The sequence below is a fragment of the Bombina bombina genome, chromosome 1 (genome assembly GCF_027579735.1).
Source record: "Bombina bombina isolate aBomBom1 chromosome 1, aBomBom1.pri, whole genome shotgun sequence".
NCBI classification, from domain to species: Eukaryota; Metazoa; Chordata; class Amphibia; order Anura; family Bombinatoridae; genus Bombina; species Bombina bombina.
In genome coordinates, this window is record NC_069499.1 from 1451440440 (window position 1) to 1451459436 (window position 18997).

General features: G+C 40.5%; 1 protein-coding gene across 1 annotated transcript in view; it reads left to right on the forward strand.

Moving 5' to 3' along the window:
• RAC3 (Rac family small GTPase 3) overlaps window positions 1-18997 on the forward strand; it is a 64220-nt gene that overhangs the window by 27386 nt on the left and 17837 nt on the right. Inside the window, exons 2-4 of the mRNA XM_053705676.1 lie at window positions 12072-12143; window positions 13113-13230; window positions 13320-13382. Coding sequence (XP_053561651.1) covers window positions 12072-12143; window positions 13113-13230; window positions 13320-13382 — 253 coding nt within the window. The remainder of the gene's footprint in view (window positions 1-12071; window positions 12144-13112; window positions 13231-13319; window positions 13383-18997) is intronic.

The window sequence follows — 18997 nt, forward strand, 5'->3', positions numbered from 1 at the left end:
AGGGAAGTAAAAAGTGTAGTGTTACAGTGCGATAGACTTCTGACTTCATCTGCTGCAAGGTGGGTAATAACTACAAGCGCAGACATGGGCAATTGCACACTGATGAGGGGGGCGATGGAGGAGGGAGATATTATCGGCTGGCTGCTACTTGACTTAGTTGTTTATTACATTAGTAGCTGTTTATTACAGTTTGAATGAATAATGTGTTCTTTTTGCCTGTACTTATGCTCGCACTTTTTCTTTGCTTTTTTGAGTAACCGTAATTGTAGAGTGAGACCAGAGCTTATGTCTTATCTACCCTTGGCTCCCAGCAAGTTACTTGATCCGCACCCTCACCTTAGTCCCTCCCTTTCCATGCGACCTGGTGCCCGTGATCTCACACCCTATGAGATCTAATCTTAACAGACAACAACAGCTCTATAATATTAAAAAGAATAAAAGATCACTGCTGTCACTGTGACTGCTTCTGTTAGGAAGGATTAATATAGCACAGGGGTGTGAGGAGATCGCGGGCACTGGGTCATGGAAGGGGAGGGGCTAAGGTGAGGGTCCGACTCTGGATCAAGTAAAACTTGCTAAAATAATACATAACCTCTGGTGGTCTTACTGTTTGATTTTACAACACTCCTTCCTGTGATTGCTTGCTTCTGTAACTGTTAGGAAGGATAGCACAGGGGTGTGAGGAGATAGCGGGCACCGGGTCATGGAAGGGGAGGGGCTAAGGTGAGGGTCCGACTCCGGATCAAGTAAAACTTGCTAAAATAATACATAACCTCTGGTGGTCTTACTGTTTGATTTTACAACACTCCTTCCTGTGATTGCTTGCTTCTGTAACTGTTAGGAAGGATAGCACAGGGGTGTGAGGAGATCGCAGGCACCGGGTCGCATGGAAGGGGAGGGGCTAAGGTGAGGGTCCGGATCAAGTAACTTGCTGGGAGCCAAGGGGAGTTAAGACATAAGCTCTGGTCTCACTGTAGTGTGTTTTTTTTTTTATCTAACTTACTCAAAGCCATCTTAGCCAAGAGAAGCGCAAGCATACAAAAATACTGAGACCAGAGCTTATGTCTTAATCTCCTTGGCTCCGCCTTCCAGCAAGTTACTTGATCCGGACCCTCACCTTAGCCCCTCCCCTTCCATGCGACCCGGTGCCCGCAATCTCCTCAGTCCTCACACCCCAGTGCTATCCTTCCTAACAGTTACAGAAGCAGTCACAGCAAGTGTTGTAAAATCAAACAGTGAGACCACCAGAGGTTATGTATTATTATCTTAGCAAGTTACTTGATCTGGAGTCGGATCCTCACCTTAGCCCCTCCCCTTCCATGGCCCGGTGCCCACGATCTTCTCACACCCCTGTGCTATCCTTCCTAACAGTCGCAGCATAGCAGTGTTGCTTGTATGCACTGCAGTGACAGTCAGCAGTTGAACTTTTTTACTTTTAAATATAAATGCTTGCTGTCTGTTAGCAGCTGTAATAAAAACAAAGTAATATGTTAAGTCAACTTGGCAGCCAGCTACAGCTGAGGTAATATTAAATAAATTATGACAATTATATAAAAATTAATTTTACAAATGGTATATTGTTGAGTGTGTTTTTTGATTTTTTTTAATCTGATTAATCGAAAAAATTATAGACCAACTAAACGATTATGAAAATAATTGTTAGTTGCAGCCCTAGTGATATCCGAGTATAATCCCTGCACCATTGATTCAGCATGCAAAGCTGCAGAGGTCTCATATGAAAACGAACAAAGGGGATTGCTTCCGATGCTGTAGTCATGAGACCTAAAACTTCCATGCACATAGCCACTGAAGGGAATGATCGAGACTGAATGTTTCGACAGGCTGAAACCAATTTCATTTGTCTCTTGTCTGTTAAAGACAGAGTCATGGACACTGAATCTATCTGGAAACCTAAAAAGGTGACCCTTGTCTGAGGAATCAAGAAAGCCTTTGGTACATTGATCCTCCAACCATGTCTTTGTAGAAACAACACTTAGTTGATTCGTGTTAGATTCTGCTAAATGAAAAGATTGAGCCAGTACTAAGATATTGTCCAAATAAGGAAACACCGCAATACCCTGCTCACTAATTACAGATAGAAGGGCACCAAGAACCTTTGAAAATATTCTTGGAGCTGTCACTAGGCCAAATGGAAGAGCAACAAATTGGTAATGCTTGTCTAGAAAAGAGAATCTCGGAAATCGATAGTGATCTGGATGAATCGGAATGTGAAGATAAGCATCCTGTAAGTCTATTGTGGACATGTAATGACCTTCCCGAACAATAGGCAGAATAGTCCTTATAGTCACCATCTTGAAAGTTGGGACCCTTACAAAACGATTCAAAAACTTCAGATCCAGAACTGGTCTGAATGAATTCTTTCTTTGGGACAATGAATAGATTTGAATAAAAACCCAGACCCTGTTCCTGAAGCGGAACTGGTATAATCACCCCTGAAAGCTCCAGATCTGAAACACAATTCAGAAAAGCCTGAGCTTTCACAGGATTTGAATCCACTTCATGCAGTCTTGGGGGCTGGCTTTGGTTTCTTATAAGGCTTGGCTTTATTCCAACTTGAAGATGGCTTCCAATTAGAACCAGAGTCCTTAGGGGAAGGAGTGGTTTTCTGTTCTCTATTCTGACGAAAAGAATGAAAACGATTAGAAGCTTTAGATTTACCCTTAGATTTTTTTATCTTGGGGCAAAAAAACTCCCTTCCCCCCTGTGATAGTGGAAATAATAAAATCCAACTGAGAACCAAATAAATTATTACCCTGGAAAGATCGAGATAGTAATCTAGATTTAGACACCATGTCAGCATTCCATGATTTAAGCCATAAAGCTCTTCTAGCTAAAATAGCTAAAGACATAGATTTAACATCAATCTTGATGATATAAAAAATAGCATCACGGATAAAATGATTAGCATGTTGAAGTAAACGAACAATGCTAGGCAAATCAGGATCTGCTTCCTGTTGTGCTAAGCTTTCCAACCAAACAGTTGATGCAGGCGCAACATCAGCCATAGAAATGGCAGGTCTGAGAATATAACCAGTATGCAAATAAGCTTTCCTCAGATAAGAATCAATATTCTAAAGGATCCTTAAAAGAAGTACTATCTTCCATAGGAATAGTAGTACGTCTGGCAAGAGTAGAAATAGCCCCAGCAACCTTAGGGACTTTTCCCCAAAACTCCAAATTAGCCACTGGTAAAGGATATAACTTCTTAAACATAGAAGAAGGATTAAAAGAAGCACCAGGTTTAGACCATTCCTTAGCAATCACATCAGAAACCGCATCTGGGACAGGAAAAACCTCAGGAGTAATCATAGCAGGTTTAAAAAACAGAATTTAAACGTTTACTGGTTTTGTTATCAAGAGGACCAGACTCCTCAATGCCCAAAGTAACCAATACTTCTTTCAACAAAGACTGAATATATTCAATCTTAAAAAGATAAGAAGATTTATCAATTTCAATGTCTGAAGTAGGATCTTCTGAACCAGAGAGATACTCTTCAGAGGAGGATATTTCAGTATGTTGTTGGTCATTACAAATTTCATCAGTTTTATGAGAAGTTTTAAAAGACCTTTTACGTTTATTAGAAGGTGGAATAGCAGACATAGCCTTCTGTATTGCATCAGCAATATCATTTTTCATATCAACTTGGATATCATGTACATTGGATGTTGAGGGAACAACAGACGCTGTACTAGTACTAATAGAAACATTATCGGCATGCAAAAGCTTATCATGACAACTGTTACATAATATAGCTGGAGATATAATCTCAGCTTGCTTACAACAGATACACTTAGCTTTGGTAGAACTGTGTTCAGGCAGCATGGTTCCTACAGTAGCTTCTGAGACAGGATCAGACTGAGACATCTTTGCAAAATGTAAAAGAAAAAATAACATTTAAACAAAAACATAATTTATGCTTACCTGATAAATTTATTTCTCTTGTAGTGTATCCAGTCCACGGATCATCCATTACTTGTGGGATATTCTCCTTCCCAACAGGAAGTTGCAAGAGGATCACCCACAGCAGAGCTGCTATATAGCTCCTCCCCTCACTGCCATATCCAGTCATTCGACCGAAACAACCCGAGAAAGGAGAAACCATAGGGTGCAGTGGTGACTGTAGTTTAATTAAAATTTAGACCTGCCTGAAAAGGATAGGGCGGGCCGTGGACTGGATACACTACAAGAGAAATAAATTTATCAGGTAAGCATAAATTATGTTTTTCTCTTGTTAAGTGTATCCAGTCCACGGATCATCCATTACTTGTGGGATACCAATACCAAAGCTAAAGTACACGGATGATGGGAGGGACAAGGCAGGAACTTAAACGGAAGGAACCACTGCCTGTAGAACCTTTCTCCCAAAAACAGCCTCCGAAGAAGCAAAAGTATCAAATTTGTAAAATTTGGAAAAAGTATGAAGGGAAGACCAAGTTGCAGCCTTGCAAATCTGTTCAACAGAGGCCTCATTTTTAAAGGCCCAGGTGGAAGCCACAGCTCTAGTAGAATGAGCTGTAATCCTTTCAGGAGGCTGCTGTCCAGCAGTCTCATAGGCTAAACGGATTATACTCCGAAGCCAAAAAGAAAGAGAGGTTGCCGAGGCCTTCTGACCTCTCCTCTGTCCAGAGTAAACAACAAACAGGTTAGATGTTTGGCGAAAATCTTTAGTAGCCTGGAAGTAAAACTTCAAGGCACGGACTACGTCTAGATTATGCAAAAGACGTTCCTTCTTTGAAGAAGGATTAAGACATAATGATGGAACAACAATCTCTTGATTGATATTCTTGTTAGAAACCACCTTAGGTAAAAACCCAGGTTTTGTATGCAGAACAACTTTATCTGAATGAAAGATCAGATAAGGAGAATCACAATGTAAGGCAGATAACTCCAGACTCTTCGAGCCGAGGAAATAGCCATCAGAAAAAGAACTTTCCATGAAAGAAGTTTGATATCAATAGAATGAAGGGGTTCAAACGGAACCCCTTAAAGAACTTTAAGAACCAAGTTTAAGCTCCATGGAGGAGCAACAGGTTTAAACACAGGCTTAATTCTAACTAAAGCCTGACAAAATGCCTGAACGTCTGGAACTTCTGCCAGACGCTTGTGTAAAAGAATAGACAGAGCAGAAATCTGTCCCTTTAAAGAACTAGCTGATAATCCTTTGTCCAAACCCTCTTGGAGGAAGGACAATATCCTAGGAATCCTAACCCTACTCCATGAGTAATTCTTGGATTCACACCAATGAAGATATTTACGCCATATCTTGTGGTAAATTTTCCTGGTGACAGGCTTTCGTGCCTGTATTAAGGTATCAATTACTGACTCGGAGAAGCCACGCTTTGATAGGATCAAGCGTTCAATCTCCATGCAGTCAGTCTCAGAGAAAATAGATTCGGATGATTGAAAGGACCTTGTATTAGAAGGTCTTGTCTCAGAGGCAGAGTCCATGGTGGAAAGGATGACATGTCCACTAGGTCTGCATACCAGGTCCTGCGTGGCCACGCAGGCGCTATCAATATCACTGATGCTCTTTCCTGTTTGATTTTGGCAATCAGACGAGGGAGCAGAGGAAATGGTGGAAACACATAAGCCAGGTTGAAGAACCAAGGCGCTGCTAGAGCATCTATCAGTGCCGCTTCTGGGTCCCTGGACCTGGATCCATAACAAGGAAGCTTGGCGTTCTGGCGAGACACCGTGAGATCCAATTCTGGTTTGCCTCAACGGAGAACCAATTGAGCAAACACCTCCGGATGGAGTTCCCATTCCCCGGATGAAAAGTCTGATGACTTAGAAAATCCGCCTCCCAGTTCTCTACACCTGGGATATGGATCGCTGACAGGTGGCAAGAGTGAGTCTCTGCCCAGCGAATTATCTTGGAGACTTCTGACATCGCTAGGGAACTCCTGGTTCCCCCTTGATGGTTGATGTAAGCCACAGTCGTGATGTTGTCCGACTGAATTTTGATGAACCTCAGTGTTGCTAGCTGAGGCCAAGCCAGAAGAGCATTGAATATTGCTCTTAACGCCAGAATATTTATTGGGATGAGTTTCTCCTCCTGAGTCTATGAACCCTGAGCCTTCAGGCAGTTCCAGACTGCACCCCAACCTAGAAGGCTGGCATCTGTTGTTACAATCGTCCAATCTGGTCTGCGAAAGGTCATACCCTTGGACAGATGGGCCGAGATAACCACCAGAGAAGAGAATCTCTGGTTTCCTGATCCAGATTTAGTAGAGGGGACAAATCTGTGTAATCCCCATTCCACTGACTGAGCATGCATAATTGCAGCGGTCTGAGATGCAGGCGCGCGAATGGCACTGTGTCCATCGCCGCTACCATTAAGCCGATTACTTCCATGCACTGAGCCACCGTGGGGCACGGAATGGAGTGAAGAACACGGCAAGCATTTAGAAGTTTTGATAACCTGGACTCCGTCAGGTAAATTTTAATTTCTACAGAATCTATTAGAGTCCCTAGGAAGGAAACCCTCGTGAGAGGAGATAGAGAACTCTTTTCTTCGTTCATTTTCCACCCATGTGACCTCAGGAATGCCAGAATTATCTCTGTATGAGATTTGGCAATTTGAAAGCTTGACGCCTGTATCAGGATATCGTCCAGGTAAGGAGCCACCGCTATGCCTCGCGGTCTTAGGACCGCCAGAAGTGAGCCCAGAACCTTTGTAAAAATTCTTGGGGCTGTAGCCAACCCGAATGGAAGAGCTACAAATTGGTAATGCCTGTCTAGAAAGGCAAACCTCAGGAACCGATGATGATTCTTGTGAATCGGAATGTGAAGGTAGGCATCCTTTAAGTCCACTGTGGTCATGTACTGACCCTCTTGGATCATGGGTAAAATGGTTCGAATAGTTTCCATCTTGAATGACGGAACTCTGAGGAATTTGTTTAGGATCTTTAAATCCAAAATTGGTCTGAAGGTTCCCTCTTTTTTGGGAACCACAAACAGATTTGAATAAAACCCCTGTCCTTGTTCCGTCCGCGGAACTGGATGGATCACTCCCATTACAAGGAGATCTTGTACGCAGCTTAGGAATGCCTCTTTCTTTATCTGGTTTGCAGATAATCTTGAAAGGTGAAATCTCCCTTGTGGAGGAGAAGCTTTGAAGTCCAGAAGATATCCCTGAGATATGATCTCCAACACCCAAGGATCCTGAACATCTCTTGCCCACGCCTGGGCGAAGCGAGTGAGTCTGCCCCCTACTAGATCCGTTGTCGGATAGGGGGCCGCTCCTTCATGCTGTCATAGAGGCAGCAGCAGGCTGTCTGGCCTGCTTGCCCTTGTTCCAGGACTGGTTAGGTTTCCAGGCCTGTTTGGATTGAGCAAAAGTACTCTCTTGTTTTGAAGCAGAGGAAGTTGATGCTGCACCTGCCTTGAAATTTCGAAAGGCACGAAAATTAGACTGTTTGGCCTTTGATTTGGCCCTGTCCTGAGGAAGGGTATGACCCTTACCTCCAGTAATGTCAGCAATAATTTCTTTCAAACCAGGCCCGAATAAGGTCTGCCCCTTGAAAGGAATGTTGAGTAATTTAGACTTTGAAGTCACATCAGCTGACCAGGATTTGAGCCATAGCGCCCTACGCGCCTGGATGGCGAATCCAGAATTCTTAGCCGTTAGTTTAGTCAAATGAACAATGGCATCAGAAACAAATGAGTTAGCTAGCTTAAGAGTTCTAAGCTTGTCAACAATTTCAGTCAATGGAGCTGTATGGATGGCCTCTTCCAGGGCCTCAAACCAGAATGCCGCCGCAGCAGTGACAGGCGCAATGCATGCAAGGGACTGTAAAATAAAACCTTATTGAATAAACATTTTCTTAAGGTAACCCAATAATTTTTTATCCATTGGATCTGAAAAAGCACAACTGTCCTCAACCGGGATAGTGGTACGCTTTGCTAAAGTAGAAACTGCTCCCTCCACCTTAGGGACAGTCTGCCATAAGTCCTGTGTAGTGGCATCTATTGGAAACATTTTTCTAAATATAGGAGGTGGGGAAAAGGGCACACCGGGCCTATCCCACTCCTTACTAATAATTTCTGTAAGCCTTTTAGGTATTGGAAAAACATCAGTACTCACCGGCACTGCATAGTATTTATCCAGCCTACACAATTTCTCTGGCACTGCAGTTGTGTCACAGTCATTCAGAGCAGCTAATACCTCCCCAAGCAATACACGGAGGTTCTCAAGCTTAAATTTAAAATTAGAAATCTCTGAATCAGGTCTCCCCGATTCAGAGACGTCACCCACAGACTGAAGCTCTCCGTCCTCAGGTTCTGCATATTGTGACGCAGTATCAGACATGGCTCTTACAGCATCTACGCGCTCTGTATCTCGTCTAACCCCAGAGCTATCGCGCTTGCCTCTCAATTCAGGCAATCTGGATAATACCTCTGACAGGGTATTATTCATGATTGCAGCCATGTCCTGCAAAGTAATCGCTATGGGCGTCCCTGATGTACTTGGCGCCATATTAGCGTGCGTCCCTTGAGCGGGAGGCGAAGGGTCCGACACGTGGGGAGAGTTAGTCGGCATAACTTCCCCCTCGACAGACCCCTCTGGTGACAATTCTTTTATAGATAAAGACTGATCTTTACTGTTTAAGGTGAAATCAATACATTTAGTACACATTCTCCCATGGGGCTCCACCATGGCTTTTAAAGATAATGAACAAGTATCCTCTGTTTCAGACATGTTTGTACAGACTAGCAATGAGACTAGCAAGCTTGGAAAACACTTTAAAGCAAGTTAACAAGCAATATAAAAAAACGTTACTGTGCCTTTAAGAGAAACAAATTTTGACAAAATTTGAAATAACAGTGAAAAAAGGCAGTTACACTAACAAAATTTTTACAGTGTATGTAACAAGTTAGCAGAGCATTGCACCCACTTGCAAATGGATGATTAACCCCTTAATAACAAAAACAGAATAATAAATGACAAAAACGTTTTTTAAACAGTCACAACAACTGCCACAGTCTACTGTGATTGTTACCCTCCTCAAACACGACTTTGAAGCCTTTTGAGCCCTTCAGAGATGTCCTGTATCATGCAGAGGGAAGCTGAATGTCTCTGTCAGTATTTTTAGCTTCACAGAAAAGCACTAAAATAGGCCCTTCCCACTCATATTGCAACAGTGGAAAGCCTGTTACTAGGCAAAAATCAAGCCAGGCATGTGGAAAAAAACTAGGCCCCAATAAGTTTTGTCACCAAACATATATAAAAACGATTAACATGCCAGGAAACGTTTTATATTACACTTTTATAAGAGTATGTATCTCTGTTAATAAGCCTGATACCAGTCGCTATCACTGCATTTAAGGCTTAACTTACATTAATCCGGTATCAGCAGCATTTTTCTAGCAAATTCCATCCCTAGAAATATTTTAACTGCACATACCTTATTACAGGAAAACCTGCACGCTATTCCCCCTCTGAAGTTACCTCACTCCTCAGAATATGTGAGAACAGCAATGGATCTTAGTTACTTCTGCTAAGATCATAGAAATCACAGACAGATTCTTCTTCTAATGCTGCCTGAGATGAAACAGTACACTCCGGTACCATTTAAAAATAACATACTTTTGATTGAAGTTAAAAAACTAACTATAATACACCACTCTCCTCTTACTACGTCCATCTTTGTTGAGAGTTGCAAGAGAATGACTGGGTATGGCAGTGAGGGGAGGAGCTATATAGCAGCTCTGCTGTGGGTGATCCTCTTGCAACTTCCTGTTGGGAAGGAGAATATCCCACAAGTAATGGATGATCCGTGGACTGGATACACTTAACAAGAGAAATATCCAATTTCCTCATATAGCAAATTCAGGAATGGGAAAAAATGCATATGCTAAATAGGCAGAAACGCAAACCACATATTCCTCTAGAATTATAAAGAGAGCAAGGAGCATAAAGGAAGTGGCGTAATATAACCAAAAAATATTTGGTGCCAAGTATGACGCACGAAGCAAAGGGAAGTGAATTTTTTTTCGCTCCAACCAATATCCGAAATTAAAGCAACTCACATCATAACAAGCGCGACTTCGCGCCAAACAACCTAACGTTAATAAATACACAGGAAATTACGAAACTTGCGACAAATTCACGTTAAAAATTTTGCAACAAATAACAGCATTTTGTGCCCTCGCGAGCCTAGATTTGCCCACGAAATTTAAGGAAAAACAAGTCAAATTGGAAAAAAAGATTAAACCCCAGGTAAAAATATATATAAAAAAATAACTTCCTAAAACATGATTCCCATACTGAAACTGTTAGACTGCAAAGGGAAATACACATAGACCTGACTCATGGCAAATATAAATAAATACATATACAGGTGACCCTCGTTTTACAACGGTTCAATTTACACCGTTTCAGAATAACAACCTTTTTTTCCAGTCATGTGACTGCTATTGAAAAACATTGAGAAGCAGTGCATTTATTAAAATAGCCAGTATGTGGAGCTGTACGCTTGTGTTGCAGCAAAGCCAAGAAAGCTGAAATTAATCAGTTTAACCAGACCTGAGCTATCAAGCAGATTTCAAAGGAACAAGATCTTCCTGTCTATAACTCAGTCCAGATAGGAATGCATAGAAAGAACTGTTTGCAGAAAAATGCAAGTGAAGTCTGTGTTGTGTGATTATTTTATTAGGTTTAAAATGCTGTTTAGAAAATGTTTTTGTTCATTTAACTTAGTTTAATTATATATTCTGTGTTGTGTGATTATTTTATTAGGTTTATAATGCTGTCTAGCATTTAAAGTCTTAATTTCAAAGCTTTAAAAATAATGTATTAAGTGTAACTTATGACAATTTTGAGAGGGGCCTGGAACCTAACTCCCCCACTTCCCATTGACTTACATTATAAACTGGGTTTCAATTAACAACGGTTTCGATTTATAACCATTCCTTCTGGAACCTAACCCCGGCTTAACTGAGGGCTACCTGTATTTAAAACTTTATATTAATACATAAAGCGCCAAACATAGCTGAGAGTGTCTTAAACAATGATACATACTTACCGAAAGACACCTATCCACATATAGCAGATAGCCAAACCAGTACTGAAAACTATCTGCAGAGGTAATGGTATAAGAGTATATCGTCGATCTGAAAAGGGAGGAAGGAGATGAATCCCTACAACCGATAACAGAGAACCTGTGAAAAGATTTCCCGTGAGTGAAACCATAAAAATCAACATGCGATACTCTCTTCACATCCCTCTAACAAACGCTGTACTCTGAGAGGAATTGTGGTTCAAAATGCTTAGAAGCGCATATTATAGAAAAAATCAAGCACAAACTTACTTCACCACCTCCTGGCAAAATTTGTAAAAACTAAAGTGTGAGTGTGGTGAGGGGTGTATTTATAGGCATTTTGAGGTTTGGGAAACTTTGCCCCTCCTGGTAGGATTGTATATCCCATACGTCACTAGCTCATGGACTCTTGCCATTTACATGAAAGAAATACAGTTTTATAGATCTATGAAAATAATTTTTATCTTTGCCATCAACTGGACAGAAGCATGGACATCCAATCTTTCTTAACCCCTTTCCGGCCATTTGGACATTTCATGCCGTCCTAATTGCGCGGGGCTTTAGCGCCCTTAGGACTGCATGAAACGTCCTAGCCATTTGGCTGTACTGAAGCCTCTGTAGCTTACTAAATGGGATTGCTTGAGGGCGTGCCTATCATCATGTGCACTCCCCCCTGACCTGATCCCAACATTGAAATCACACAATTGCATGAACGATCATGTGATTTCAATTTTTACTTATTTGTTTACGATGTAGACAAATAAGTCCAGACGGGAAGAGGTTAAAAGATTAAGCTTTCTGTTTTCTATTTACTTCACAGTCTGTCTATTGATATTGTCCTCTATTCGTATCATTCTATATACATTGACAATCTCTATATACAAAAGTATATTTATATCATCATCTAGACCCAGTGAATTTCCATTTAAAGTATCTGTGTATATGTCATCACACTTTGTCAAATTATATATCTTGATTTCCGAATAGTTTTTTTGTTTTTTTTTCAGTGCTGTCGGAAAAACCTGTCTCCTGATTAGTTATACAACCAATGCCTTCCCAGGAGAATATATTCCTACTGTGTAAGTAATAATCATTAAACTTTAAAGATTCATATAGAATATGCAATTTTATCAAATTTATCAAATTTGCTTTGTTCTTTTGGTATCTTTGTTGAAGAGTGTAATTGGGTATTACCAGGAGCAGCCAGCAATATTTTTTTGGGAGCTAACTTGTGATTTGGGGGCTGCACATATATGCCTTTTGTCATTGGCTCACCCAATTTATTTAGTTAGCTCCCAGTAGTACACTCCTGCTCCTGAGCCTAACGTTCAGCAAAGAATTCCAAGGGGAAAAAAGCTAATTAAATAATAGAAGTAAATTAGAAAGTGGTTTAATATTGCATTTTCTATCTGACTCATGAAAGCGTCATTTTGACTTGACTGTCCCTTTAAAGAGAGTTTTCAATGGAATGAACCAGTGGACAGATCAGAAGTGAAATGGTTCATTTGCAGAAATATGGGAAATCACTTAATGTCATACTGACATCTACTGCCTGTATGGTTCTGGCCAAACAAATAAATAGGCTGAAAACTCCCAGAAATGTATGGAGATGTGTTATTATAGTTATGAAAGATCACATCAATATAAATACATACAAGTCTCAATAGTATCCTTGGTGTTTCAAACAATGTCTAAATATGTATCTAACAGAAAAGATTGTATTCTGATAAATGATGGCTATATTTCTATAACAATACACCTAAAGTTGGTCTTAATATCTGTGTACAAGAACTAAAACAACGTACCAATGTAGGTTTAATGCCAGTTCATCAGGTGGATTTATACCCGTTACCCCCAAATGAAATTTATGTGCCATATCTTCTAATTATTATTTTAATAAATCAAATCTTGCTGTATTGGATTATTATATGATTAAAAGAATCTACAGTAGCTGGTTCTGACCATTGACTGATACTGGTATAAGTGACAACAGGCTAATATAAGGATATTCTTATAGGGTGATGAGCTGTGGCTTTGTCATGTTACAGGTTTGATAACTATTCTGCCAATGTAATGGTGGATGGGAAACCAGTGAACCTGGGGCTGTGGGACACAGCTGGACAGGAAGATTATGACCGACTTCGACCCCTTTCCTACCCACAAACGGTGAGTGTCTGATTCTTCTGCCAGCTGGGGGGGGGGGGAGCACAGGGATTTCATGTGTATGTGTAACTTTTGTCACTCTTCTTCCTCAGGATGTGTTTCTGATATGCTTCTCCCTGGTTAGTCCGGCTTCATTTGAAAATGTCAGAGCAAAGGTAACAGACGCTTTAACATACAGATAGTCCACAGTGTCTGATTTAAACATTATTTCTATATAACAAGTCTGTTAAAATGTTTCTTCTTACCATAAATAAATTCAATTAAAAGGACAGTCTACTTGATTTTTTTTTTTTATTAAAAAGATAGATAACGCCTTTTCTACCCAACCAGCGCTACAGAATTTGGCGGCGCTATACAAATAAATGATGATGATAATAATAATACCCTATCTTTGCACAACCAACATTGTTAAATGAATACACTTTAAAACCTATAAATCTCAGCCTGTTTCTAAGCTCCTGCAGAGGCCGCATTTTATTTCAGTGCATTTTATTAGATTTTCACAGCAAGACAGTGCTAGTTCATGTGTGCAAAACTGGTAATAAAAGGGAAAAAAAATTATTTCATGATTCAGATAGATAATGCAATTTTAGACAACTTTCCAATTTACTTCTATTATTTAATTTGCTTCCTTCCCTTGTTATCCTTTGCTGAAAGATGTATCTAGGCAAGCTCAGGAGCAGCAAAAAAACCTAGGTTCTCGCTGCTGATTAGTGGCTGCATATATATGTACAGTTCGTCATTGGCTCACCCATGTGTTCAGTTAGAAACCAGTAGTGCATTGCTGCTCCGTCAACAAATGATACAAAGAGAATGAAACACATTAGATAATAGAAGTAAATTAGAAAGTTCTTTAAAATTGTATTCTCGGGGGCGAAGTCAACCGCCAAACTGAACGGTCGCAACTGAGAGGAGCTCTGTGCACCTTATGCATATCATGCCATACTTTGTGGAATAATCGGCTCAAAAAACACTTTTATACAACCAGGTTCTGGACTTGAGATAGTCTGCTGCTAGCCATTTTTTTTTGGACAGAAGCATGGACATCCAATCTTTCTTAACCCCTTTCCATTTTTTTAGCTCTTAATCATCTGTGTTATATAACACTTACTTGAAGTTAAAAATGACATAGGACTTTTATTTTAATACAGCTTATGACCACATAACGTGATTTTGCCGCCTCAACATTCACCTATATATTCTTTCTTAGCTTAACTCACATTTTATAATATATTCTAACAACGAACACAATTACTATTCATTATTCTTTAGTATTCGATAGACGTTATTCAGTGTTATCTATTGAATGTTTTTGTTCGTGCATCACTTTTTTCATGTAATTGGGGTATGGTTACCCACTCTCGCATTACTTACCACACGCCCCTTACTAAATGTCCATTTTTTGCATCAGCGCCTGTTGCACTCTTAATACCATTCTATGTCTCCTACATTAAGGCACTCACAGCTGCGCCAAATTATGTTTAAGTTCCCTTACTTGGCACTGAATGTTTAGCAGTGATGCCCTATCTATGCTATGAGTATATTATTCTACAGGTTTTAGGGTGTACTATACCCAATATATTCTCCTAATCAGGAGGTTCACACTCCACCCAGTCTAATGTTTGGATATCCAGTCAATGTAGCTTTTGAGTCTATTACATACTCTAACATATATTATTATACAAACAAGAGAGCCTTGAAAGTCACATATTACTTTCAATGTTTAGCCTATTTATGTTCTGGCTACTTAGGGAGTGCTATAACTGCTTTCTATCTCTCTAAATTTCTATAATGCTTTTGGTTCTTTAGCAATGTATAGTTGGCCGTATTACAATGCACAGAGTGATATACTAGGACTTACATTGCAATTCAAGCTAGTAGTATTGCTCCCTAGACCTACTTAGGTACCTTCACATGACAATAGGATGCAAGTGTACCCTTATTTATATGGAGAAGGTAAACCTTAACCACGGTTACTACATCATATACCGGTATATGTATATAACTGTTTATTCTACCTAGATCATTTTTAACACTGGCTCATCCAAATATTTTGTTTGGCTCGCCTAAGGTAGGACTGATTAATAGTATAGCAACTACTCACTCATGGATGTCTGGACTCTCGTAGTCATAACTATCTATGGTATATACATATGAGAGAGCCCTATTTTACACATTAGCTCCCTCAGTTCTATTTACTAATACATCTTAACGGTACAAGTATATCCCTAATGATACTGCAAAGGTAAATATTAACTATACACGCTATCCATCCGATCCTGTGGTGTTCGGCTTATTTGCATCTTATATAGGCACGAACCACTAATTACTAAATTAATATATAATATATTCCCTGAGTACTTATACTGTGGTAGAAACCAAAACAGGTCTCTGTTATCTACCGCTACTCATGGCATGGATAGGAGATATCCTTACTTGTATTGTACTCGAAAGCTCAGAGGCCCAAAAGTATTTACTAGTTTAGCATTCTAACTGGCTCCGCCCTCCCACCCTCCCCCTTACTTTATTTAGAGTGGCTCTCGCCCGCTGAATTCCCCTTCCCCAAAAAACCATAAAGCCCTGGCCTTAATCTTACTTGAATAGATAACCTAATCTATATTCTGTACGGCACTGTGGGGACCATTTTTATCTTAACTCTTTCTATGATATTACATTACAAAACTGAAGTCTCATTATAGATAGCCCAAAATTTTTACTAACACTATAGATAAATGGAATCATAATGTCCCTTCTACATGTTCCCTTTGCCTAGTTGACCTCATTGCTCTTTCATCTCTCCAGCCAAATATGGCCTCATTACTTTGATAATACCTGCCTATGCATAACACTCTTTATTGTCACAAATGTATTGTAGATAGGCATAACATGTATTAGTGGATTTGGCAATATCTCTGTAATAGTACTGTATACCTCCTTATCTGTTATTGTTCTGGGACGTATCTCTTATGTTACACTTGTTTATGACTTCAATAAAAATTGTTTAAAAAAAAATAATTGTATTCTCTATCTGAATCATGAAATAACATTTTTGGGTTTCATGTCCCTTTGATATAATTGTTACCTCTGTTATTGCCTTGTATCTAAGCCCTTGCAGACTGCCCCCTTATTTCAGTTCTTTTGACAGACTTGCATTTTAGCCAATCGGTGCCCTCTCATAAGTAACTTCACGGGCGTGATCACAATGTTATCTATATGGCACACATGAACTAATGCCCTCTAGCTGTGAACAACTGCCAAATGCCTTGAGATAAGAGATGGCCTACCTAGGTTTAGCTTTCAACTAAGAATACCAAGAGAACAAAGCAAATTTGATGATAAAGGTAAATTGGAAAATTTGTTTAAAATTGCATGATCTATCTGAATCATAAATGTTTAATTTTGACTAGACCCTGGTTTCTCAACAGCCGGGCCGTGGCCCAGTACCGGGCCATGATAACCCTGCTGGTGGGCCCTGACCTGTCATGCCCCCACTGCACACAAGGGGCAGACTCAGACCAATCAAGGCCCCAGGAAAACTGTCTCACACTGACCCAAATGTATTCAAATTTATGCAAATTAACATGGTAGCCTCCCTGCCCTAACCCCAACAGGCCCATCAACCTCCAGAGCCAGGATCCCCAACATTAAGGGCCAAAGAAAGGGCCCCCAACCTCCAGGGCCAGACCTCACACTCCATGGCCCTCACAGCGACAGACCCTCGGCAGGACCCCCACACTCCAGGGCCCCCACTAAACCCACACTGAACTGCTTAGTTACTGATAGGTCAAATCCCTGTATATATATATATATATATATATATATATATATAAAATAAAACTACCGGGCCCTGGACATGGCCAGCTAAAATTTACCGGGCCTTGGGGTCACTTTGGTTGAGAACCACTGGACTAGACTGTTCCTTTAAGTGTAAGACACATTCCAGGAAAATGCTCACGGATTTCTATGCTTCCTATAAAGGGGGAGGGGACAATCACCTCAGTGCTAAATGCAGCCCTTGTAGGAAGGATGTTAAGGGAAATTATACACAGATGGGGATAAACAAGAGGGTAACGGTTAAATGAGCCATGGTGAGGGGAGAGGAAGAAGAGAAAACAAACTGTGCTGGCTGAATTATCTGTATGTGCCCTGTGATGAGGAAGTTATTTACCTTAGTGGGAGTAAAGGATTTCTGTCAGCAATAAGAAGGCAACATAAACTCTTTGTCTGCCCCACAACTTGTTTATTATTATTTGCATCACATATTTATAAAAGTGCAAACACATTCAGCAGCACTGTTACATTAGTTAAATATTTACAGATTAAAAACAGAATTTATGCTTACCTGATAAATTACTTTCTCCAACGGTGTGTCCGGTCCACGGCGTCATCCTTACTTGTGGGATATTCTCTTCCCCAACAGGAAATGGCAAAGAGCCCAGCAAAGCTGGTCACATGATCCCTCCTAGGCTCCGCCTACCCCAGTCATTCGACCGACGTACAGGAGGAAATATGCATAGGAGAAACCATATGATACCGTGGTGACTGTAGTTAGAGAAAATAATTCATCAGACCTGATTAAAAAAACCAGGGCGGGCCGTGGACCGGACACACCGTTGGAGAAAGTAATTTATCAGGTAAGCATAAATTCTGTTTTCTCCAACATAGGTGTGTCCGGTCCACGGCGTCATCCTTACTTGTGGGAACTAATACCAAAGCTTTAGGACACGGATGAAGGGAGGGAGCAAATCAGGTCACCTAAACGGAAGGCACCACGGCTTGCAGAACCTTTCTCCCAAAAATAGCCTCTGAAGAAGCAAAAGTATCAAATTTGTAAAATTTGGCAAAAGTGTGCAGTGAAGACCAAGTCGCTGCCTTACATATCTGGTCAACAGAAGCCTCGTTCTTGAAGGCCCATGTGGAAGCCACAGCCCTAGTGGAATGAGCTGTGATTCTTTCAGGAGGCTGCCGTCCGGCAGTCTCATAAGCCAATCGGATAATGCTTTTAAGCCAAAAAGAAAGAGAGGTAGAAGTTGCTTTTTGACCTCTCCTTTTACCAGAATAAACAACAAACAAAGAAGATGTTTGTCTGAAATCTTTAGTAGCCTCTAAATAGAATTTTAGAGCACGGACTACGTCCAAATTGTGTAACAAACGTTCCTTCTTTGAAACTGGATTCGGACACAAAGAAGGTACAACAATCTCCTGGTTAATATTTTTGTTGGAAACAACTTTCGGAAGAAAACCAGGCTTCGTACGCAAAACCACCTTATCTGCATGGAACACCAGATAGGGCGGAGAACACTGCAGAGCAGATAACTCAGAAACTCTTCTAGCAGAAGAAATTGCAACCAAAAACAAAACTTTCCAAGATAGTAACTTAATATCTACGGAATGTAAGGGTTCAAACGGAACCCCTTGAAGAACTGAAAGAACTAGATTAAGACTCCAAGGAGGAGTCAAAGGTCTGTAAACAGGCTTGATTCTAACCAGAGCCTGAACAAACGCTTGAACGTCTGGCACAGCTGCCAGCCTTTTGTGAAGTAAAACAGATAAAGCAGAGATCTGTCCCTTCAGAGAACTTGCAGATAATCCTTTCTCCAAACCTTCTTGTAGAAAGGATAGAATCTTAGGAATTTTTATCTTGTTCCATGGGAATCCTTTAGATTCACACCAACAGATATATTGTTTCCATATTTTATGGTAAATCTTTCTAGTTACAGGCTTTCTAGCCTGAATAAGAGTATCTATTACGGAATCTGAAAACCCACGC